This window comes from Thermobia domestica, chromosome 12 (assembly GCF_964235325.1).
Source record: "Thermobia domestica chromosome 12, izTheDome1.hap1.1, whole genome shotgun sequence".
In the NCBI taxonomy this organism is placed as follows: Eukaryota; Metazoa; Arthropoda; class Insecta; order Zygentoma; family Lepismatidae; genus Thermobia; species Thermobia domestica.
In genome coordinates this window covers 99582814-99603214 of record NC_137465.1, presented here as the reverse complement: position 1 = coordinate 99603214, position 20401 = coordinate 99582814, and the positions used below count along the sequence as shown (strand labels likewise).

Sequence of the window (20401 nt, the reverse complement as noted above, 5' to 3'; positions counted from 1 at the left end):
ATGGAATGATAAGCTGGAAGAAAGTGTGCGCAAAAGCATTGCACCCGATGATCTGCACCAATAGTTATCTAAGTATACATCTGTGGCGTTACATATTCGGTGTCTTCAAATAGTACACTCTACAAACATATATCATTTCTGATCTAAAGTGCAGTGCTAGTGATAACACAGAGGGTGCAATGCTTTTGCGCACACTTTCTTCCAGCTTATCATTCCATGCAGATAAGAAGCAAAACAAATAATCATTTTAATGCTTTTGCGCACAAAATGGTATGCAACGTTGCCAATTCATTCTTTGATCTTAATATACAATATATTTTGTAGTTTTTTTTTTTTTTTTTGCAAAACAAGACAGGACTCATTTGATTAAATAAAATAAACTAATTTATTAAATTACCTAAGTAACTCCAACTACCTTACTTTCTTGGCTTCTTCAAACACACTAACTCACTTATCTAACAGAATACATAGCGAGACAGCAAGTGGTTCCTGATTGGTTACCGCCAGCTGGCGGCAGCCAATCCCGTGACAGCTACCCAAAAGAGAACTACAAAAATGAACTTTTAATTAACGACTTTCACTTGGCAATAGCTCGTTAATTAAAAGTTCGTTTTTGTAGTTCTCTTTGGGTAGCTGTCACGGGATTGGCTGGTGGTAACCAAACAGGAATCACTTGCTGTGTCTCTGGAACTTTTTAACTACCAGATATGAATATATATATACTGGAGGATGCTGAGAATAATTGTAATCTGTTGAAACTGAGACGACAGTATGGACTTCGAGATATCAACTACGAAGAAAGGCGCACCATGCATAATAATGGGAGGTTATAAATATCGTCGTTTCCGTGAAGGAAGAGAAGGATCAATATGGAGGTAAGTTAAAATAGACTTACTAAATTGGTGAGAGCAGAAACTTTTGTTCTTCTCAGATTGCTTTGTGAACAATTTTAATTTCTACAGACTATGTTGACGTTTATAATCCTTGAGTTTAAACGTAGCTTACTGTTCCTCTCCACTGGCTAAAGTAAGGTAATGAAGCAGTGGATGTAAACTAACTTAATACTCTAAGATTTCGAACATTTTCGGTTTTGAATACATTTTCATACAGAAGTAATCTATAGACCTTTTGGTGAGGCACCTGCTCACTATTGCTCCATCTACTAATGATTGATTACTTACACCAAACCATTAATTTTGTAGGTGTACCTTGAAAACATGCTCTGCTACAATTGAAGTTGATGGTATTGAAAGCAGGGTATTACAGAAGGGAGTGGAGCATAATCATCAAGGGAGTATTGAAAATGTTAACAGGCATTTGTTGAGGGAAAACTGTAAACGTCGTGCTGTAGAATGCCTTGACGAACGGCCAAATAAAGTCATAAGAAAGGAGATTTCAAAAATGACAAGCTTGAATAAGCTTGATCATAAGGTTATGAAAACATGCAGAGAAGCAATGTATCGATCTCTCAGGAAGAAAATGCCCAGTAAACCAAAATATATCACCGAAGCTATTCAACAATTGAAAGAAGATCGAACGATATAACTATGGCTGGAGAAAGGTTTCTGTACATCAATGAAGCAGCGCAAATAGTCCTTCTTACATACAATGAAAACATCAGGTATGTGTTCCTTTTTAGTTGTTGTTGATTTTGATGTTGTTGTTTGGTGATTTTGATGTTGTTTTTATATAAGCCTAGTGAAGAAAATGTTTCGCTTCTATGTAGAGATGCAAAAAAGCCGGCTTTTTTGAATCGATGGTTTTTTTCACATAAAAAGCCGGCTTTTTTGAAAAAAAAACCGAGAATTTTGGAAATTTTGGCTTTTTTCATTTTCATGATTTTTCTATCCAAATAGCTTTCTTATAGTATATTCTATAGTTAGATAAGATTTCCACGACCTGAATGCCATATTTAGCTCTGTAATTCACCATCAAGATGGATGGAGCACAGGCACGTAGCTAGGATTTCGTGAAGGGGGGGGCCCGTGACATGAAATACTGTGGTCATCACAACAGGGGCTCGATCATTCTAAACTATTTTACTGGAACATATATTGGTTCGTTTAGCCACGATTTCGTAACCGTGGGGGGGAACTGACATGAAATTCCGAAGGCCCAGGAGCTCGATCAGTCTAAACTACTTTACTATCAACATTTTTGGTTTGTGATGATATGTTAGTAAGTATTTTAATAAACTATGAAGAAGTCTCCAGTAAAATTTGAGTTGAGTTGAGTTCGAGTTTAACGTCCCGTTCAGCAGCGAGGCTATATGAGACGTGGACCTACTGATTAACGTGGAATCCGAACCACATGAGCTCCCGCCGGGAATCGAACCCGGGCCAGTAAAATTAAAAAAAAAACTTATTGAAAAAGATTATACAATATTTACATCCTTCCTCTGTTTATTCAAATATAACAATTTTCCTTTCATTATGACCTCAACTATTAAAAAAAGTACATATTCACTATTATAAAAAGTACATACTCAATAATGTAAAATATTTTGAAATATCTGCGTTCCTTTTTCTGTTGAATCAAATGTTAACAGAACTTTCTTTCCACATATATTTTTGTTTTTATTATTCCGTAAACTACTGTCTGTTTCAAATGACAGGTTAAAGGAGCAGTTGAAAATTGCTTTTGAAATAACATGTTCGATATTGCAAGAATGCGATGACGAAAAAGTATGATAAAAAATGTCCACGTTGTTACACAACAGCACTACGGTGTCGGAAGCTTGAAATCTCCCCGCAACTTTTCTAGAAATTTCAAATTCCCTGACTCTTCCAGGATATATCGCTCACCTCGCAACCTCGCAGTATCATGTATGTACTGCAAGTAATACAAATTTCTTCATAAGAAAGAGTAACTAAAAGCTTTAACGCTGATCCTTCCTTTTCTCATTTCATTTTGTTTTATCCTTCCTTAATTTTTTTCATTTCTGGTCTCGAAGGGGGGGGGGGGTCCGGACCCCCCGGACCCCCCGGACCCCCCCACCCTTGGCTACGTGCCTGTGGAGCACATATTTTACGAATTAAAGCTAACATGAAGAATGTAGTATTTGAGGGCAATTTTACAGGTTATTTAACTTTATTTTAACTTTTGAGTTATCGACATTTTTTTCCTTCTCTAGATCATTTTAGTTTGTCATCCGTGTTTCATTTCTAAGAGCTTAGTACTCCAGCTTCTAGCACGAAAGTTAAACTTACGTTTTTCTATATATCCGTCAAAGCATACGTTTTTCAATATGTCCGTCAAACCGTATTTGCACATTTCTGTTATACTGTAGTTGTGCAATGATTTAGCAATAATTTTCCAGATACAACCTTGAATACCAATTTATACAAATAATCAATAGCGGATTTAGAAAAGTACTTTGGGAGGGTTTTTTCTGATTGTTTCGTTTTCTAAAAAGTCCTAATTTTATTTGGGAGGTGCTTGAAGTTTATGAGTACAGGCATAACTAATATTTCGTTTCGTTTATATGTTTAGCAATAATCTTCTGGATACAACCTTGAAGATCATTTTATACTGAGAATCAGTGGCGAATTTAAAAAAGTGTTTTGGGAGGGGTTTTCTTACTACTAATGTTTAGTTTTTCTAAACATTCGTAATTTTTATTTGACGGGAGCTTAAAGTTTATGAGTAAAGGCATAACTAATAGATATTTCGTTCGTTTTAGACATTCCACAACTTTGGAGAACAGGCTTCAGTCCGAAAGACCGATCTTCTAACTTTCGCAAAACCGTCACTGCTGGTAATTAGTAATAATAACGATTTAAAAACAATAAGAAAGGAAGTCGGCCCACTCCTACACTCCTAGTCGGCCAGTACACGCACTATTTCTACATTCTCAGATGGAATGAAGGAAGGCTTTGTCAGAATGGTCGAATGCTGGGTTGAATCCCGGACTTCCCGATGGAAGCGCAAAAGCTAACCACTCAGTCACGTTTGTTGTGCAGTTGTATTTAGTTTAAATATATTCCGTAGTCTTTTTTTTTTTTTTTTTTTTTGTTCCGTAATGATATGTTGAATCCCTCTTGTAAAAAATTCAGAAAACTTGAGGACTGGGTAAACCGTGATGTTGGTCAAGGGCGCCCATGTTGTGGTTTCCAAGGAGGGGAAGTATAAGCGATGTTTCAAAAATAGTTTCAAATTTTGCTGTAACTAATGTAAAAATCATATTGGATTTTCAATATTCAGAAGTACATTTTCCTCTAGAGGGGGCAAGCGCCCCCTTAACCCCCCTGATGGGCGCCCTTGATGGTGGTTATAAAAAACTTGACTGTAGAATTTCAAGAATATACAGAACCATGTGCAGCCTTTAATTGAATCATACAAATCTAAGTATTTCTCTTATGTTTTATTTTAATTTTATTTTGTTTCAAAAAGAGGGTATGGAATATTTTGAAGTAAAAATACTACATACAATTTTGCTAGTTATTTGTGTATTTTTTGAAAGAAGTTTTTACTCTTAGGGTTGGCTCGTTTACACCAGCTGTTTTTTTTAAATAACTGGTTTAAACTAAAAAAAATAAAAGAACAAAAATACGAATCGTGTGAACTTCATAGTGACGTTTCACATGTCAAACCATCTGCATTAGTCTTATTTCCTTTTCACCTTTTAATCAAGGTGTCCCATGTTCAATTGTCGGTCGAACCACAACCCTTCTTTCATGTGTAAACCAAGTACTCTTTCGGATGTCACTTTAAGCGAAAATCTTCTCCTTGATAACCTCGGTATTACGTAAGGATGTTAAACCTAAACATACAAAACGAAACCAAATTATATATTTCTGCATGCCTGTTGTTTTATAAAGAAGCGAAGGTTGCTTAAATATATTGATTAAAATTGGTAAAATTTATCGATTGCCTACTTAGCTTCCAACATTAGCTTGGATTGGACTTTCAATGATACCTACATACTAAATTTGTAATTTAATACCTCAGTTTTAGAAAAATAAACACACTGCTGAACAAGACTGCACTTATTTAATATAAAAACACATTTACACGTGACGTTTCGATCTTCTATTCAAGATCCTCATCAGACGTACACTCACGTCTGATGAGGATATTGGATAGAAGATCGAAACGTCACGTGTAAATGTGTTTTCATATTAAATAAGTGCAGTCTTGTTCAGCAGTGTGTTTATTTTTCTGATTTTATTCGCAAGACATTGACTATGATTGTGTGCCACTCAGTTTTAGCGTACTGATTATAATACGTTGACCTTTAAATTTTACATGCAAATTAAATTTTACAGGATTTTCCCGTTATTGTTTTACATTTAAAAGAATGACGGGATTTTCCCGATGGCTAGGGCGGGAGTTTCTCAATTTAAGAAATTTACTGACCGGACTTCTTTAAGCTTATGGGACCTCTTCCAGCATAACCCCGTTGTTGAATAATAACACCAAGGCGAAACAAACTTATTTCTGTGAATATGTAATACAAATACATAAAGCAAAATATCTAAATCAAAAAACCTGGTTTAAACCCCAAAAAAGCCTGGTTTAAACTGCCCCCCCAAAACGGGTTTTTGGCATTTTCAGAAACAACGATGGTTCTTGCCAACTCTGCTTACTTTTGTATATAGGAGGTTAAAATGTGTTTATTATATACATTGGTTAATCCTTCGGAATTCATAATGTAAAAATGTTGAAGTAAAATTGTTTAAAATATCTTTTCGAAATTCATGGTTTACTTTCGAGGTTTTATATTATTATCGGCATCAACCACTAATTAAATGACTTTCTGTGTTATAGAGAAGCGAAACAAAGTCTGCTTTATCGATTTAAAGCAGAATTTTGAAAAAAGCCCAAAATTTCCCAAGCAAAAAAGCAAAGCAGAAAAAACCGAGTTTTTTTTCCAAAAAAGCCGGTTTTTTTCCGAGCCCTTGCATCTCTACTTCTATGTGTTCTTTATTCTTATTCGGTATTATTATTGCAGGTTCCACCTAGGTCAAGCATGGTGGCGAAAGATACAAAGTGATAGCGATCTCCTTAGTGCCTATTTAGATTCAAAGTCACAGTTAGGTATGTACCATTATGATTTGTGCCTTAGTTACTTTTCTTTTCGGTTTTATAGTTACTTCTTTAAGCAGTGGACTTGTGAAATAACTCTACTATCATGACATTAGATTATGTCTTGAAAATATGAATTTGTGGCTACTACTCTAGGCAAGAGTACCCTAGGAAATTTAAGTTGTGAACTATCCATAAAAAAGTCAACAATGTTGAACTCAATTTAATTTCTATACTTTTTAGGTTCTTGGTTAAAGACATTTTTTGGACTCCCGTATTTTTCTCCAGAGCAAGTACCAGATGCCTTTGCTGATCTGATTTCGGTGGCATCTGACACCAAAGGATTTAGATTTTGAGATTATGTGCTGAACAACTACATCGAGGATAATTGCAGATGTAAAAGATATAATGAATTTTTGGGGCAATAACAACTCAGTGGCTTACACCCGTCTCGATCTGGGAAAAACCACTTAACTTAGTTTTAACTATTAAAGAATGATAAATATCAAAATTAAAGAGGTAGAGGGTCTCCAGCCAAAGTAATTAAAAACTGTCTAGTATATAGGCTAGAAGAATTCTCATTTGAGAAATTAAAGGCATGAATATAGAAATAGCGCACAGAAATAGTAAAGTATTATATGAAATGAGATCCGAAAATTAGTTTCTACTTTATAGCAGTTCTGGAAATCAAAATATTATTTCAAAATAAAAATAAAACGGTGATAGAATATGGTATTCATGATTGCCTTTTCTTTTCAGGTACCCTCCAGTGATGTGGGCTTGTGAACCATCTCCAGCACCTAGGACAACAAATGGACCAGAATCTTTCCACCGTCACTACAACAGCCAGTTCTATTCTAGTGCACCTGATGTCCAGAAGGTAGTGTCAGTGTTACTTGAAATACAGCATGAAACACGTTTGAAGATCCCTTCGGTACGGAAAGGTGATTCGAAACCACAAAGGAAAGAAGAAATTCAAAGGAGGGAACAAATCATGAAATTATACAGGTACTTTCAAAACTCCACACACAACGAAGTTTCGAGAATGAAATATCTTAAAGTTGTAGGACACAAATTTCAAGGACTAAAGTTGTAAAAAATGGACCATACAGCAGAATTGAATATAATAAACATTGAACAGCAGAATTGAATATTTCTTTCGTATCTTTCATATTTACCCTTATTCTCTAAAGTATTGAAACTGTGCGCAACTGCATGATTTGCTTAAGCATGATCATATTGAGATTTGGCAACGTCGCATTTAAAAACTGTGCACAAAACCACGATTTTATACTTTTCGATCAGCTGTCAATCAACTACAGATTATCGTAGATCTTTGGGAGAAAACTGTGCGCAAACGAGGTGCACCCCAGATCATCACCCCGCTGCTCACTGGCTTTAATAAGAGATAAACCTTTCTTTACTTCAACAGACGGTGCATCTTTCAATGGTTTACCACAAAGAAGACAGCAAGTTTCTGAATATGCATATTTGGAAATCACTTCTTGAAGAAAAAAAACTATATCTAGGCCTACATGCAACCTTCAATTATTGTTTCCTACAACGACTAAAACAAAATTAATAATTAATTAAAAAATAATAAGAAATAGATGAGCTTAAATGCTACCTACAAAGAAGAAGAAATATTAACGTTTTGTACAAAATGCATAACATCGAGGAGTCCAGTTGATGCATAAAGAGAAAAATGAACATAAATTAATCACTATCAAAGAAAATGTACTAACAAATTACAGTATACATAGAGTCCACTATGGCTGAGATGAAATTGAGACCGACTTTTACTGTAAATGCAACAAGAAGCAAGAAAAAAAATTATGTTGTTTATCAGTATGCTGACAGCTGAGTTTGATTGTCCGCTATATTGGATGAAGCAAGCGTGAGAGAGGAAACTCTTTATTTTATTTATATTAGAAATTTCAGATCCACCGTTATTGTAATAGAGCGGTGCTTGACCGATTGATCGTAGAAATTCAAAACTCCAATGAGTGATAATTTCATAGGCTTATTTAATTACAAGTTTAAACTCTTTAGTCAGTAGAGAAGAGGGCGTGAATCATGGGTCAGAGTTGATGACAATGGGTTTTGGTGGGTCACAGTGGGTGAGAGTGGTTCATGGTGGGTGGTGGGTCGGAAAAAATCTTTAAGTTTTACGTCCCACGAATATGCTGGTTAGGCTAAAGGAGACGGTGATGATGAGAGATGAGTGAAATGGTGGAATGAAGAAAGTGGGAGGAAACGGGAGAACCCCGAGAAAACCCATGAGCACGGTGTTTGTCCACCACAAAGTCCACACGGCGCGAGCTGGGATCAAACCGGACCCCATGCACCGGAGGTGAACGATCTACCACTGAGCCACCGCGTCCCCAAGGTGGTGGGTCAGAGTGGGTCACGGTGGGTCGTGGGTCACGATGGGCGGTGAGTCAGTTGGTCGTGGCTAAAGTTTTCATTGCCCCACGCCCTCTTTGAACTACAGTGTTGAAAATTAATCAGTGAAGATCAATTGCAGTTGATTAATGAATTGAAAGTAATTGCTGTGGAAATCAATTGCAATTGAATTAATTGCCAATTAATTTCAATTGCAATTGAATGACTGAATTCAATTGCAATTACTTTCCAGTGCAATTACTTTCAATCGATTGATTAATTGCAATTAATTTTCCATTATTAATGACCAACTGCAATTAACAATTAACCATTACTTATTTCAATTGTTAATTGCAATTAACAATTGAATTTACAGATTAATTGTTAATTGTTAATTCAATTGAAATTTGCCCAACACTGGTATGTACCATTATCAGTATACTTGCTTATGTGATGATATATGTTACTTTTTTTTTTGTTTTTTTTTTTGAGAAGAAGCATGTAATTGTACCTGCAATCCCCATATCTCTTTTGTGTCGTGTATATTAACGTGACAACAACTATTCATCTTTAACACTGCAATACTACCAGCTCTTTGCACATGTAAATGCTCTTTGTAATCTTTTTCTAGATGTGCATCATGTGCCAACATTATTCTGAAAGGTTATTCCGCAGTTTGTTCAAATATCCCCTCACGACATTCTTGCATTGTACTGCTCAATTCACAATAAAGTTACTACAAAATGGTTAATATCAATGAATTCCTGGTAAAATTTCAGTGCTATTTCATATGTCACATGACCCACTTTCTCTTTTACATTGTGAATTCGAATTCAAGATTGCCACTCAATATGGCGACCATGATGTTAATTACAGAAACACTTGGCATTATTTCTGTGCCCATTCACGCGTAGAACGAGTGATTCCTTAGCTTTCTGTGTTGCTAGGCCTTACGGTCGGCAATATTTCTTCCGACTTTCCTGCTTTACCATGTTGCCCTCAGCCGCTATAAATTTGCATATGTCATAGTTTCACACCCTCTTTCATGTCTAATACATGCTGTTCGGCAACTCGAGTACCCCAATCGGACCCTTCCCTGGTCAGTTATTTGAATAATGTTTTGAACATTTTATGCTGTAAATTCTGTTGGAAATTTTCATAGTTAGCAACATGTCTTTTGTAGATCTTGAACCTTAAAAGAAATAAATAAAAAATGGTAACGGTCATCAGTGTAGAAACTACGTCTTGGGCACTTGTGAACGTGAAGAAATTAAAATGTAAATATTTATAATGGCTTGCTGGTGACACACAGAGTTGAAAATATTTTTAAACAAACAAACTGGTTACCTTATTTTTTCACTTCATCCTATATCTTACATATACGTTTCCAGTCTTTCCCATCGCCTCTTTACAAATGTTACTTTATGTAACTCTCTCTCTGTCTCGTTATACGTATATACATAGAAGCGTTTTTTATATGGCTTTTGCGTAGCAAAATGCGAAGCGAATTTAAATTTGCATCGCAATTTGTAAGTTTTGTATCGCATTCTCGGCAGCTAAGGAAAACATTATTATTATTATTATTATTATTATTATTATTATTATTATTATTATTATTATTATTATTATTATTATTATTATTATTATTTGTTTACTTCATTGAATGAAATAAACAAATATGATAATGAAAAACAAAATAAGGAAAAGTAACAGCCATTATATATTTAAAAATTGTAACGTTGATATTCTACAGACTTTAATCTAGTAGCTGTTTCTCAATGGAAAGATAACCGTTCTGTCATAAAGAAATGACAATCATATACCGTTTTCTTTGCAAGAGTAGCCCACTTCGGTAACAAATTATGATCAGAGATACATTGCATTTTGCGATACAATGTTTCGTTTGCATCGCACCTCTAGGATTTTGTGTCGGAAACTGCGATGCGATATTGCTTAAATAAAACGCTGATATATACCTATATAATATATATATATATATATATATATATATATATATATATATATATATATATATATATATATATATATATATATGTATATATATATATAGAGAGAGAGAGAGAGAGATAGATAGATAGAACGATAGATATAGATAAATTTAGACAAATAAATAAATACATTGTGTATGTGTGTGTGTAACAGAAAAAAAATGTGCTGGTGCTGTGTCATCAGTCGTAGCTCAAAATACTTATTAAATGAATGCAACCAAATGGAGATGAAACTGATGCACAACATGGTACTTAACTGTAAAATTATGGTTGAATTTAAATGAAATTCAAATGGTTTAATTTTGAAAAATGACTAAGTTGTGGGAAAGGTAAGAGAAAGAGAAAGGTTTTATCTAAGATAAAGGAATGAGCACTAGCCTGATAGATTCAACGAGGGTGGCGTCGTCCTGGTCATCTGGAACGATGAATTCTTTTTCTGGAGGAGCCTGGATAAATTGGAGTCGGATCTCTATCCTGTTGATCTGCAAGGGGCGTCGAGTTCTCTCTTGACAATGCGTCTTTACGATGGTGTTCTCCTACACCTTCATTCCACTAGTTTCAACTTAAGCTCGATGTATCTGCGGTGATAAACCAACAGAATGGTATTCTTGAGTTATGGAGCTGGTTGTTCTCCAATGTTGCTAACCGCTTCTCTCGTTGATCCTGCACCTACCCTAACCGTGTGTTGAATACCCCTTGTCGATGTGTCCTCCGTGGTTTTGTCTGGCTGTAAAGTGATGATTGGCGTTCAATGAACGGGGAAGTATCAGGCTGTGCGGAAAGGTATGTGAAAAGGCAAGAAGGAAACTAGTCGTGTTTATTAACAATTTCGAAAGTGACAGTTAACAAATACATGCTCATTCAAACTGTCTGGCAATGTACAACATTAATAAAAGTTTTGTTCCGCTAGATTTTAAAGAGTTCATGATTCTGTAGAACATAGTCGCAATTTAATAAAATAATTGAATTTGGCGAATTAAGTTAAGAGTTTACACAATTATCACATGGTCACTTCACATCTAATACACAGCTAGGGCTACTTCACAAAATATATTAGTTATTCTTTTATTTTTTTAAAATGAAGATTGTTAATTTCTGGAATCAAAATAATTTCTTCAGAAAGAAGAAAATATTTAATTTTAAAAGAAAGCAAGTATCGCGAGAAGTGTATGGTGGTTTACTTTCCGAGATTCCATAATCATTTATAGTAATCGCAGGGAGTAGTGAAGCTTATCTTACAATTAGATCTGCAAATTTCATCAGTCAATAGAATGCGAAGGGGTGTCTTAATCGTCAACCCCAACCATGAAAGTTTGCCAATATCATCTCTTGTGCTTGATAGAGAACATCTCTTGAGAGTGCAGTGTTATCAGATTACCACTAAGTTTCGTTTTGCCTATTTTTGTGGTTATTATTGTTCTCGTTGTTTCACATTTTTGCTATTATTATTGTTATTGTTTAATTCGAATAATTATTAGTGTTCGTATTACAGTTCTTTAATTGCTATTTTTTTGTCGCTTGAGTCGCCATATCTTCTAAGTTTAGCATCATTGTTGGTACTTTTCTGTTGATTTCACGTGTTTTCAAATGTGCATCCGTAAAGCAGCCTCACGAGTCGTACTGAATTCTCTCGATACATCGCACGTGAGACAAACAAGTTCTATGATTCGTTTAAGCACAGGCTTTACGAGTCGTCGCGGTTACTATAGTCTACAATATCGTTTACAAAGTATCATTTTATTATAACTTATAATTCTTCTACAAGATGAGGTGTTATAGTAAATATTCGTTTTGAATTAGGAGTCAGCAAACTCTAGAACAATGGTTCTCAACCGATGCGTCGTGACGTACTGATGTGTCGCGCAGTCCCATAAAGTGTGTCGTGAAATTTGAGAATTTGATGAACCAATTAATCAGAATCAATTTAGAAATAAACTGTAACAGTCCGCGCCTTCAACAGTAGTAACAATGCTCAGTACTATATAGTCACTACTTTTTAGAATAGTTTTACACTATTATCAGTGGTGTACACCACAAGGAGGGTTGAGCAAGATATTATGAAAAAAGAAACATTTACTACATTAAGATTTATTATATTAAATATACGTAAATCATGCATGTCCTGAAAGGAAATGAGATTGAATGCTTCATAAAACTCCGCGTATTCCACTAACGTGAAATGTATATAATTTCAATATATCAAACAAATGTTTCGCCATGTCGTAGGTGTACAGTAAAGTTTATAGTGAGTCAAGAAAAAGTGAGAACCACAGCTCTAGAAAGCTATAAATAATAGCCTTTGGAGACGATGAACTTGATCTCGAGTTACCCATGTTGCCTGTTCACTTAGTGTCACAGGAAGACACGAGAAACTACTTTAATTAATATATAAAAGAAATAACTTCAATGATAGCTAATTACACATCATTATTTAATTGACTGGTTGTTAGTATGCTGTCAGTTTCACAGTATACGATCTATCATTCACTTTTATGAACTTTATTATGAGTGAAATAAGGATTGGCAGAGCGCAAATCTTGCAATTGTAACTTGGAATCTACAATTTTTAAGTGTGACAAAACAATTCTTAGGTTTGATTTAAGTGTAAATTCTGGAGACCCATTTCCTGGTTGCCTAATGATTCGGCCTATTCAACAAAATGAGGTGAATCTATCGGCTTTGATTGTGAGAAGGCGATTTCGCTAACTATCAGCTTGAGAAAAGTGTTCTTGGTTCAACTTTTGGAAAATTGGTTTTCTGGCTAAAAGATGCTTTGCGTGTATATGAATTTGTATTAAATATTTCTATGTTAATGTATCGTTTTAATGTATTACCAGTTGATATGCCCGCACAGGAATATAAGATTTATTCAACTTATTTGAAAGTAAATTAACGAGTAAAATAAGTAACGAAGAGCAGTGCTTACGACGCCATTCGTGTCGATTCCCAGGCCAACTCAAATGCATGGAAAGAATAAGGTCTGTGCAATTTGAAAATAAATGAGTAATATCAGTAGCGAAGAGCAAAGCCTTGGCGTTGTCGTCCCTTTCCATTGCCAGGTCAGTTGACATTCGCGGAAATAAATAAAGTTTATATGCAACTTGAAAGTAAAGAAATGAGTGAAATAAATAACGAACAGCAACGGTCTCGGCCTTTTTGGACATTTTATTTTATTTTTTTTTTTTATTTCTTTTCATCCTTCATGCTAATGGGGCTTACGGCATCAGGTTGCCACTATTCATCTCAGCGCTCCCGAAATCTATAGAGTCGAAAATAGCATCCTTTTTTTCGATCATTTGTGCTTGTCACACCCTAGAACTGATAATAGGGGGTTGAACTTGCACTTGAACCGTGTCTAGAATGTCATTATTTATTTTAGCATCTCCCAAAATTAATATCGGTCGTTTCCAATTATTTCTAAATGTGACCGTCTTCCCACACTTATGGTAGTTAGGGTATCTTACTCCCACAGTATATTTTTTAAATTGTAAGATATGTTTGTACAGAGTTTGGTTAAATTTGCCCCAGACGTTATGGATATATATATATATATATATATATATATATATATATATATATATATATATATATATATATATATATATATATATATATATATATATATATATATATATATATAGGGTGTTTGAAAAAGAACTCCCTAGTTTTAAGTATAAATTTAATTGGGAAATGAATGAAAACTTACATCAATGAGTACATATCATGAAAGAGAATTTCTTCAAGTTTTGTTTAATGTTGGTAGACTTCAACGTGGAATCCATTTGTGGTCCTGCATATGTAAAGACGTAGACTACCGGTTTCCTTGAAAGACTTTAGCCAATGACGGATAGTTTTTGCTGTAGGTGGTTCACCACCATACTGACGTCTAAAATTACGTTGCACTGTTTGCTATATCTGACACAGTTTTCACAAGCCAAATAACACACTGCGCTTTCTGTTGCGGAGTACACATTGTTGCTGAGTTGCTCTGCACTGCACGCCTGGTGACGTGCATTTTCTCACGGTGCAATCTCGCACGGTGCTCATTATCGAGCAATTTCACACGGTCCTGGTTATCGCATTAATCAGTCAGCAGGTGTGGTGCATTTTCACACGGTCCATCTGCAATCACGTGATTCACCCTGAAACTTCTTTCACTACAAGGGGAGGAGGGATAGAACAACTATGAACTAAGTAAGAACAGAGGAAGAGCAAATACAAGTTAAATACGAACAATTGCAATTAATATTAGAGAATTAGAGCTTAGAAAATGTTTCACTTTCACAAAAAGAATAATGAAGAAAGTAAGCAGAAATTAAAATAACAAAGAACAAGATAGAACAAAGAAATCAGCAAATAAAAACAATAGTAAAGAAGAAGAGAAAAATAGCATATACAATAAGAAATTGAAATAAATGAAAAAAAAATAACAGAAACTATCGGAAATTGATATTAATACATAAAGAACAGCAAATGAAAATAAGAACAAATAAAGAATAATCAAAAATTAAAATAATTAGGGACAGAAGATAGAATAATCACATATTAAAATAAATAAAGAATAAAATAAGCAGCACATCAGAGAATTCAGACAGGTAGTTCAACAATCGAAGAAAAATGTGCCCGCCCTAGAGCATAGAAAAACGTTGTGATTTGTAAAACACACAATATTAGCTCCATACTCCAAGGCGGTTCTAAGAAGAACTTTGTCATCTTGTTATTTTCCGAGCGAACAGCACGTCGTTAAGATGGAACCTTCTACTTTTGTACGTCGTCAACCCATTTTTACAGTTCGTAGCCCATTATCTTAGCTTTTGGAGATAGCTCAAGCTTCTCAAGCAATTTTTAAGGTCTGCGCCATTTTCTAGCTTCTCCAGGACTAATTGCAATCGTTCGTCAAGACGGATGTAAGTGAATTTTCTACGCTTCTCCGAATTGCAGTCTAAGCCCTGTCTCGCGAAAGCATGAAAACTAGCTGTCGCATCTGCTTTTAATACACTCACAAGCTCAAAGATATGTGGTGTACTCTTAGATATGGTGCCATTTAACTTATTGTGCCAACCCTCCACTGGGTTGTTTGTTCTGTGCCTTTGACCGTTGCAGTTCCATATTTCTCTTGGAACATTTGGATTATCCATCCATTGTTCAATGAAATAATCGTTGAACATTTCGATTTTCTGGCCAGATGGACAGTCCTCCATGACGGTGAGCCAACCTTCATCGATCCTGCTTGTTGGTATTAATGCCAATGCACTACACATGCGAACATGATGGCGTACATCTTCATTGTGGAGGTATTCTTCGACGAGACCTATACTCTGAATCTTCCGCCAGATACTCTGGTTGAAATGGTAATGGCAGCCGGAAACCTGTGAATTGGGAAACACTGCACGCAACGCATTGATTGCAGCAAGTTCAAAATCTATTTTTAACACTCGAGGTTCGTTCTGGCCAGACCACGTTTTACGAAATGTAAACAGTTGTTTGTATGTTCGCTCTGTTTTATCTGGCAACAATGCATACAAGACCGGTACAACCAGTGTCTTATCATGTGTGCTTCCTATGTCTGCATGTATGGTGTATAACTGGGAAAAATACTTACAGGAACTCTTGAACGTTCCGTCAAAAAAACATTGTTCGCTTTCCTTCAGTGCTGGTTTCAAACCCTCGTAACCAAAACACAGAATTCGTCCGTCTCCTTCCAGTGCGTCGTACTGTAAAAACGAGGTACCATCTTCAAACCGAATCATATAATCGGGAAAGCAGATATTTCTAGGAGTCGGTGCACCTTGATGTATGCCGAGTGATTTCCTTCTAACACCATTTAAACCCCCTTTCTTCTGATCATACGATGGTATGGAGGTTACTAGGTCCAGACCTTGATTAATTGGAACAGCCATTTCTTCTTTGAAGATAACAGACACTGGTGTAAGGATCTCGTCTCTTGCTCTCTTCTTGCAATTTGAAAGTCGCTTTCGTATCTCGCAAACTGCAACATCAGGTACACACTGATGATCTCTTTCCACAACTGCTATTTTATCTTCTGTCTTGGGCAGATTGAGCCTGCCATGGCAATTTATCTTCTGTCTGTTGATGCATAGCTAAAATAATAATAATAAAAAAAAATCAGCTTCTGAAATAAACAATTGAAATGTGTTTTCGCATATACGTACACACACATAAAAAAGCGTTTGCTCGGTTACAAATGTACAAAATAAATTATTATTCATAAGTATCTTTTGTTTAAAAAATGAAACATAAAAACATGCGAATTTGTGTTATTACTTCCTTTTACGCAATTATATATGTGTAGATATTTGTTTAGGCAAAATATCACATGAAAGAAAGTTAATTTTTAAACACAGTAAAGCTCCGATTATCCGCGAGTACTTTTTTTTAAGCCCTGCTGCAGCCGCCTACTATTATTTTTCATAAGTACTCGAGTCGCTGCGGGATGACAATCCGTACGCAGATATGTACTGTATGTTCTAATATATAAAAATAAATTGCATTGTAAAAATCAATATTTCCAATTTTCTGCTGTATTGTATACACGACTCCAAAAGTGCATTACCACCTGCAATTCTCCTTTTCCTGCAATAGCAGGCAACCCAAAAAGCTCGGCGGTTGGGTTGGTTGCGAATTCGAAAGGCGTTGGACAAAACCTCAATTTTGTCACAAATATATCAGTATGGCAAACTGCAAATAAGGGAATAAAACAAATTGTTAAGAATGACAATTTTATTATTGTGATGGCGTTGGATGACATCAAAAGTTACAAAATGACTTACTTAAGCAGTTCAAACAAGATGAATGGTAAGAAACAGATATCAGAAGAACGCATTTCTGTCTTTCTCCCCGCCCCACCCAAAAATAGAAACTCATAAAAAGAAAAAGTTACATAATATAAAAGTTTCATATAAAAGCCTAACAGCACAAAAATATCTACACGAAACAAAAAAGAGACAAACACTGAATAGGGGACACAAGTGGCGTAGCAGACTTGCGGCCTTCCCATGCAAGATAAAGAGACAAGACCCTAGTTGTAAACCCCATTGTTATAATAATAATAATAATAATAATAATAATAATAATAATAATAATAATAATAATAATAATTATTATTATTATTATTATTAAAAAGTCGTTTCCTTTTCTAAATCTCTGACTCTGCCTCAGAGCATAAATGCATATAGCGATCATGTGTGCACCTTTTGTCAATTAGTGGTCCCAAAGGCCAAAAGGGATGGAAATCTCCAAGGAAGAGAAACAAAAAACTTTCTTACGGTAAATTCTAGTTCAAAGTTCGAAGTACTTGCTTTTCCACGTGATTTTTTGTTTCTTTCTTCAGGGAACAAAAAAGTTCTGGCGCCTAAGAAATTACATTATATAATATTGCAAATTTGCAAGTGGATGTATTTACATTGCAATGTTTGGTAATAAATATATTGGGTGGTATGAATAAAATGGAGCCTAGACTCTGCTCACTTGAGGTGAGCATGCTCTATTCGTGAGTAAACTCTAAAAATTTCGTATGAATAAAAACTATCAATAGTTTTGAGAGCTTACTCTTGCAGAAGCCGAGCATGCTCATAGAGGTTGCTCCACTCCGCGCTGAGACGACGAAGCAAGCAGTCTGCAACTGCACTTATTTCTGCTATATTATTTTTAAAAGAATAGCATGTATTGTCATTTAGTTTAAGAAGTGTCAACAGACATAAATGAAACAAAAAAAAAGAGAGAGAGACATTTATTTCAAGAAATTTGTGTTGAACTTTTCTATAAAACCTCTTAGATGCTATAAGATTTATGAATATTTTATATCAAGTATTTGACAAACTACTACTGTAAATAAACTGTACTTTTCATGAAAGTTCTTACATTTTAATGACCAACTATCATCCTGGCAATTTCATTTCTCCTTTGTTGCCCACGTTGTCTCACGCGCGGGATGCTCTCGTTATCCTCTTCCATGTCGTCATAGTCTTCAAACGCTCTCTCAACAATGTAAAACTCGCCGTCTTTAGCCACACTATGAAGGACAAAACAGGCTAGAATCACCGAAGGCACTTTTGTTGGTCGCCATTCGTATTTTATTTTCCAGTATAGGGAATCGCTGCTTCACTTGATGAAGCATCTTTCTATTATAACTCGTTCTCCTTTGAAGCAGTTGTTGAAATCTCTTTCTCCTTCTGTAGCTGGATTTTGGAAAGGAGTCATAAGCCAAGGAGCAATGGCGTATCCAGAATCGCCCAGAAGCAAGGCTCCTGACCTGTTTTCTGTCATGATCACACGAACAGCTGAATTCATCCATATTCGGGAGTCGTGCACCGAACCTAGCCAGGAAGCATCAACGCTCGTGAATTCCTCGTTACAATTACAAGTGGCTGGAACATTCAAGGTGAAACGTCCCTTACGATTTATGTACTCCTCCGCGTGTACATGAGGTCGTTTAATTTCCACATGTGTGCAATCGATGACCCCGATGGCAAAGGGAAAATTGTATTTTTTTGCGCCACTTATTCATTTCTGCCTGCTGTTCAGCAACAGTTGTTGGGAACTTTATCCACAGGGAGCCTTTTCGATTATTTTGTCTAGAACATTTGCAAATGTCACGGACACCGTACTCTGATCCACACCTACATCCTCCCCTACCCCACTTTGAAACCCTGGATCACTCAAATATCTAAAAAAATCGCATTCTCTGTTCGTTAGTAAGTGCCCCGCCTCTAGTTTCATTTGTTGCATCTAGGAAAACCATTTCACGTTTTCTTGATCAAAGCGATACAGAGTTTTATAGTCCACTTCCCACGTGTTTCTGCGCTCCTTGTATATTTTATGTCGTTGTAAATTCATGAATGCAGCCATTTTCACAACACACCTTCACTGCACGGCTTGAGTCAGCTAATGAGGTGACTCCAGATTTTTGGAGACAGTACTCCGAAGTGCGAGCACGAACTCGTTTTTTATTCATATGAAATGTGAGCATGCTCGATAGTTTTCAGACCATGCTCCAGCACTGAGTAACCTCTCCCTGAGCATGCTCTCTTTGCTCCTCTTTATTCATACCAAAAGGAGTAAACTCCACAAATACTGGAGCATGCTCACCTCGCTCCACTTTATTCATAAGACCCATTATGATTAGAAAACAATCTTGCAAAAAGTAAGTTTAATTTCTTCATCCATCGCAAGTCTTAGGGGATCTTTATACCTCGCATCCCCACTCCCCGAATATCGATATCGAAAATTTAAAATGATTATATTCATGTCCATATATTTGCGATATCGAATGTTGATATATGATAATATAGATATCGATGATAGCGATATATCGACATATCACAGGCCCAGATTCCGAGAAGTGATGCTTGAAATATACTGGAATCAACAATCAAATTCTAAATAAGTTTTTCATTTCCGTATCCAATGTTGAGGGGGAAGGATGGGAGTCCACTTAGCTACAGAGGCCATATCAATTGTGTTCTCAAACCAGCCATTACACCCGCTATTATCAAAGTGTTAAGTCAGCCATTGTCTGCGAGTTACCCCAGTTCCATTTGAAGTTTGAATTGAAAACCTGAATTACAAAACAACCCAAGTCCACTCTTTTTCTTCGTATTTTTTGTTTTCTGTTTTTTATGTTAGCATCTATGTTTCAGGGCTATTCACTTGCATAATACGTAAGTCCAAGTCAAAACTTTAAAAAAAAAATCAAAATAATTTCAGCTAAACAGAATATCATTCCAAGTATAATCTCCTTGTCTTTCTTCTAAAAACAAAAAAGTACTCCAGTGGACTTCGGATGTTCTGCAATTCAGATCTTCAATTTTCTTTAGGTCTTTAACCATCTTTAACTCGCAGGCTCCTTGCTTTCATAAAAAGCATTTGTTGTGTAGATTAAAATCAAAAATGATTTAATCTATATTCTTGGGAACTTATTGTTGCACCAACACACATATATACAGGGTGTAACGAAAATG

At 35.6% G+C, this 20401-nt stretch overlaps 1 protein-coding gene across 1 annotated transcript; it reads right to left on the bottom strand.

Annotated features, from left to right (window-relative positions):
- Nucleotides 1–7571: 7571 nt before the first annotated feature.
- LOC145666053 (uncharacterized) lies at nucleotides 7572–19557 on the bottom strand. Its single transcript, XM_081733151.1, has 3 exons — nucleotides 19450–19557; nucleotides 15637–16522; nucleotides 7572–7594 (listed from the first exon to the last, which is right to left on the bottom strand). The coding sequence occupies exons 1-3, from the start codon at nucleotides 19555–19557 to the stop codon at nucleotides 7572–7574; spliced, it is 1017 nt and encodes a 338-aa protein (XP_081589277.1).
- Nucleotides 19558–20401: the final 844 nt, after the last annotated feature.